Source organism: Cynara cardunculus, unplaced genomic scaffold, assembly GCF_001531365.2.
Source record: "Cynara cardunculus var. scolymus isolate 2C unplaced genomic scaffold, CcrdV1 Un_Scaffold_1180, whole genome shotgun sequence".
Classification (NCBI taxonomy): domain Eukaryota; kingdom Viridiplantae; phylum Streptophyta; class Magnoliopsida; order Asterales; family Asteraceae; genus Cynara; species Cynara cardunculus.
In genome coordinates this window covers 49,140-53,652 of record NW_020200696.1, presented here as the reverse complement: position 1 = coordinate 53,652, position 4,513 = coordinate 49,140, and the positions used below count along the sequence as shown (strand labels likewise).

General features: G+C 38.8%; 2 protein-coding genes and 1 non-coding gene across 3 annotated transcripts; 2 read left to right on the top strand and 1 right to left on the bottom strand.

Moving 5' to 3' along the window:
• The first annotated feature begins 258 nt into the window (after window positions 1-258).
• On the top strand, window positions 259-1,284 carry LOC112502289. The gene has a single exon (XM_025106161.1). It carries the CDS (start codon window positions 259-261, stop codon window positions 1,282-1,284), a length of 1,026 nt encoding a protein of 341 aa, XP_024961929.1.
• On the bottom strand, window positions 706-812 carry LOC112502291. The gene has a single exon (XR_003067657.1). It is a non-coding gene; the product is annotated as a small nucleolar RNA R71 (small nucleolar RNA).
• Window positions 1,285-1,696: 412 nt separating the features above from the next.
• Window positions 1,697-2,584, top strand: LOC112502288. The gene has a single exon (XM_025106160.1). It carries the CDS (start codon window positions 1,697-1,699, stop codon window positions 2,582-2,584), a length of 888 nt encoding a protein of 295 aa, XP_024961928.1.
• The last annotated feature ends 1,929 nt before the right edge of the window (window positions 2,585-4,513 follow it).

The following is a 4,513-nucleotide window of genomic DNA, read 5'->3' as shown; positions in this document are numbered from 1 at the left end:
AAGAGTCTGAGAGATTTATTTTATATAATTCTTGTAACAAGTTTTTGGCACCGCTGCCGGGGAATATAGGCAAAAGTTTTTTTTTCAGTAAATCTAAAGATTTGATTTTTCTACCATCTTTTTACTTGATTTTGGGTGTGGTGTATGCCAAGGCTACCGCACGGGGAGATTTTTGAATTGGATCCGGATATCGAGCGAACTTTCAAACAAAGACGAAGAGTGCAAAGAGTATTATTATCTACTCTAACCTCTTCCAATATGGCTGATAATCTACTTCTACCAACTCCCCCACCACTGAATGACGCTGAAAAAATAATCAAACTGGCAAACTCAAAAGACGGAGGAATTATGGACTATGTCATTCCTGTTTTTGATCAGTTAAATTCAGGAATAATTAGACCAGAAATGGAAGCCCTCCATTTTGAGTTAAAACCAGTAATGTTTAATATGTTGCAAACCAACGGTCAGTTCAGTGGTTTGCCATCTGAAGATTCGCACTCACACTTAAAATCATTCATGGAAATAACTGACACTTTCCCTATCCCGGGAGTATCTAACGATGCTTTGAGACTCACATTGTTTCCTTTTTCTTTAAGGGATAGGGCAAAGTCTTGGTTCAATTCCTTGCAACCAGGATTTGTGGATTCTTGGAATAGCGTGGCAAAAAAGTTTTTAAAAAAATATTTTCCTCCCACTCGGAATGCTAAGTCCAGAAACGAAATTTGTCTTTTTAGACAAATGGACGATGAGGCAGTTCCTGATGCTTGGGAAAGGTACAAGGAGCTATTAAGAAAATGCCCTCACCATGGCATTCCATACTGTATACAGCTCGAGACATTTTACAATGGGTTGAATCTCACTGCAAAACAAATGCTCGATGCTACATCAGGAGGAGCTTTCACAGCTAGTACCTATAATGATGGATATGATATCCTTGAAAAGATTTCTAATAATAATGGACATTGGGCCGACCCACGTGCACTAGTACCACGTAAAACAACAGGAGTTCATGACATAGATGCTTTTACAGCATTAACGGCTCAGATGACTACAATGACTAATTTGATTAAAAATTTAACAAATGGTCAAGTAGCACAATCCATAGCCACCACGCATGCTCCAACTGTTGAGTCGGTACAATGTGCGTATTGTGGTGGAGGACATCCCTTTGAACATTGTCCGTCTAACTCCGAATCAGTCAATTATGTGGGGAATCAAAATAGATCAGGACCATTTTCTCAAACGTACAATCCTGGTTGGAGACAACACTCAAATTTTTCATGACACGGTCCTGCTCTAAACCCACCGATGAACAAACCCCAAGGGACCTCACACTTTCAACCTCATCAATCTCAACAACATCATCATGGTCAAGTTCCAAAACCATCACCAAAATACTTTTCATCAATAAACAAATCATTCATCTTTCTAAAACAAGTCTAACCAACAAGCCGAATCTTCTACTTCTTTGGAAGCAACTCTGAAAGGATTCATAAACCAAACCAACACAGCCATGAACCATCAGAACACTGCCATAAGATCTCTAGAAACACAGATTAGTCAACTTGCACTAGAGGTAAGAAATAGACCAGCAGGTACTCTTCCTAGTGATAAAGAGATTCCAAAGTCCATCATAAAAGAACATGTGAACGTAGTGACTTGAAGGAGTGGAAAGAACCTCGTAGAGAGTGAACCTATGAAAAAGTTTGTTGAACCCCAGGACCCAATTGAGATGGATGTCACAACATCTAGTTCAGATATTGTCATACCCACCTTAAAAGATAAGGGAAAATCAATAGAAATAGGACCACTTCCTAAGAAAGCAGACTTTCCCTTGTTATTTCCAAATGAAGGCAAAAAGAAGGTATCATTTCAGGATGATATTGGAACATCTTCTTCTGAAAGTAACAAGAATGTTGAGTCACCAGTCCCTCATAGTGAACCTATCATCATCCAGGCGCCCCCTAGTCAGTCCTCTAAAAAACCAGTCATAGCTCCTATTCCTCCTTATATACCTTTTCCACAAAGGTTGAGGAATCAGAAAGAGGAGTTGCAGTTCAAGAAGTTCATTGATGTGTTCAAACAACTACATATCAACATCCCATTGGTTGAAGCTATTGAACAAATGCCAAGTTATGCAAAATTCCTCAAGGACATTTTGAGCAAGAAAAAGAAGTTGAACGAATTTGAGACTGTGGCCCTAACAGAAGGTTGTAGTGCCCTCCTTTCCAATAAAATTCCCCCTAAACTCAAAGATCCCGGGAGTTTCACAATTCCCTGTTCAATAGGTGGGAAGGAAATTGGAAAGGCTTTGTGTGATTTAGGTGCCAGCATTAACCTCATGATCTTATCAGTATTCAATACCATAGGCATAGGTGAGGCTAGACCAACCATAGTTACCCTTCAGTTAGCAGATAAATCCATAACTCACCCAAAAGGAAAAATTGAGGATGTATTAGTCCAAGTGGATAAATTCATTTTTCCCATTGACTTCATCATTCTTGATTTTGAAGCTGATAAAGAGACACCAATCATCTTAGGAAGACCATTCTTAGCAACCGGTAGGACTTTGATTGATGTTTAGAATGGAGAATTGACTATGAGAGTGAATGACCAGGATGTCACCTTTAATGTTTTCAAATCCATGAAATACCCGAATGAAAAAGATGAGTGTTCTAACTTGAGTGACATTGAGTCCTTGTGCCACAAAGAAAGAGTTCAATCTATGTTAGACTTAAGCAAGATTGAAGTTGTTGAGGAGATAGAACATGGAGAAGAAAGTGAGATAACCCTGTTGCAAGATACCCTTGCTTTTGAGGTATTAGAGAGTGAGAATGGAAAAACCCATGCCACATCTATTGAGTCACCACCAGACTTAGAGTTGAAGTTACTTCCTTTACACTTGAAGTATGCATTTCTAGGAAAAGAAGGGAGATTACCTGTCATTATCTCATCCACCCTAGAAACACATCAGGAAGAGCAGTTGGTAAACTTGTTGAAACTACACACCAAGGCTATTGGATGGACCATCTTTGACCTAAAGGGTATCAGTCCTTCAATATGTCAGCATAAAATCATTTTAGAAGATAAGAGTTTCGCTTCCATTGAATCTGAAAGAAGATTAAACCCAATCATGAAAGAGGTTGTGAAGAAAGAAATTTTAAAATGGTTGGATGCTGGCATAATTTATACGATTGTAAGTAGCTCATAGGTAGGCCCCGTACAGTGTGTCCCTAAAAAGGGAGGTCTTACTGTCATCTCAAATGAGAAAGAAGAGCTCATTCCTACAAGAGTCGTGTCTGGTTGGAGAATTCGTATGGACTACCGTAGACTGAATAAGGCAACTCAAAAAGACCATTTTCCTTTGCCTTTCATAGATCAGATGTTAGACAGACTAGCTGGAAAGGAGTACTATTGTTTTCTAGATGGATACTCTGGTTACAATCAGATTGCAATAGCCCCGGAAGACCAAGAAAATACTACTTTTACATGTCCCTATGGCACCTTTGCCTTTAGAAGAATGCCATTTGGTTTATGTAATGCTCCCGTCACTTTTCAAAGATGTATGATGTCCATCTTTTCAGACATCCTTGAAACTTCCATGGAAATTTTTATGGATGATTTTTCTATATATGGTACATCATATGATCAATGTTTGAAAAATCTTGAAAAAAGTCTTGAAAGGTGTGAAGCAACTGATTTGGTTTTAAATTGGGAAAAATGTCACTTTATGGTGACAGAAGATATTGTTCTTGGTCATCTAATTTCAAAAAGGGGAGTTGAGGTTGATAAGGCAAAACTTGAAGTAATTGAAAAATTGCCTGAACCAACCACCTTTAAGGGTATACGAAGTTTTCTTGGACACGCTGGTTTTTACAGAAGATTTATCAAAGATTTTTCAAAAATTTCAAAACCTTTGTGTTCATTACTTCAACATGACCAAAAGTTTGATTTTAGTGAGGAATGTAGAAATGCATTTTGTTAGCATTAAATTGATGCTAATGATTATCTTAAAAAGTTTTATTAAGCAATCTGGGCTAAGGGTGGATCATCTGAAGATGCTTCTGTGCCAAAACGTCTATGTCTGGAAGAAGACCAGCCGCTGTGATAAATCGACCAAGTATGGACGACCAGAGCCTCTGTAAGAAGAACCAGAGCCTCTGTGAAACGTCACAGAGCCTCTGTGAAGACACAAGTACCAGAGCCTCTGTGAGAGACCAGAGAGGCTCTGGAGGACCAGAGCCTCTCGTTGTATTGACAAGAGCCTCTGGAGTGACAGAGCCTCTCTGGTCTGTCTATCCTCTGGTCTATCCTCTGGTCCTTCAAGACGACTATCTTCAGAGTCCTATTCTGGATAAGGCTAATCCTACTTTGGATAAGGCTAATCCTATTCAGATTATCATGGATTTATGCCTAGATATAGTAGTGTTTCAGGCATAGAAAATATGGAAGAGAGCAAATAGAGAATTCATTGTAAACACATAGATTCAGATACATCTCATGAGAGTCGATT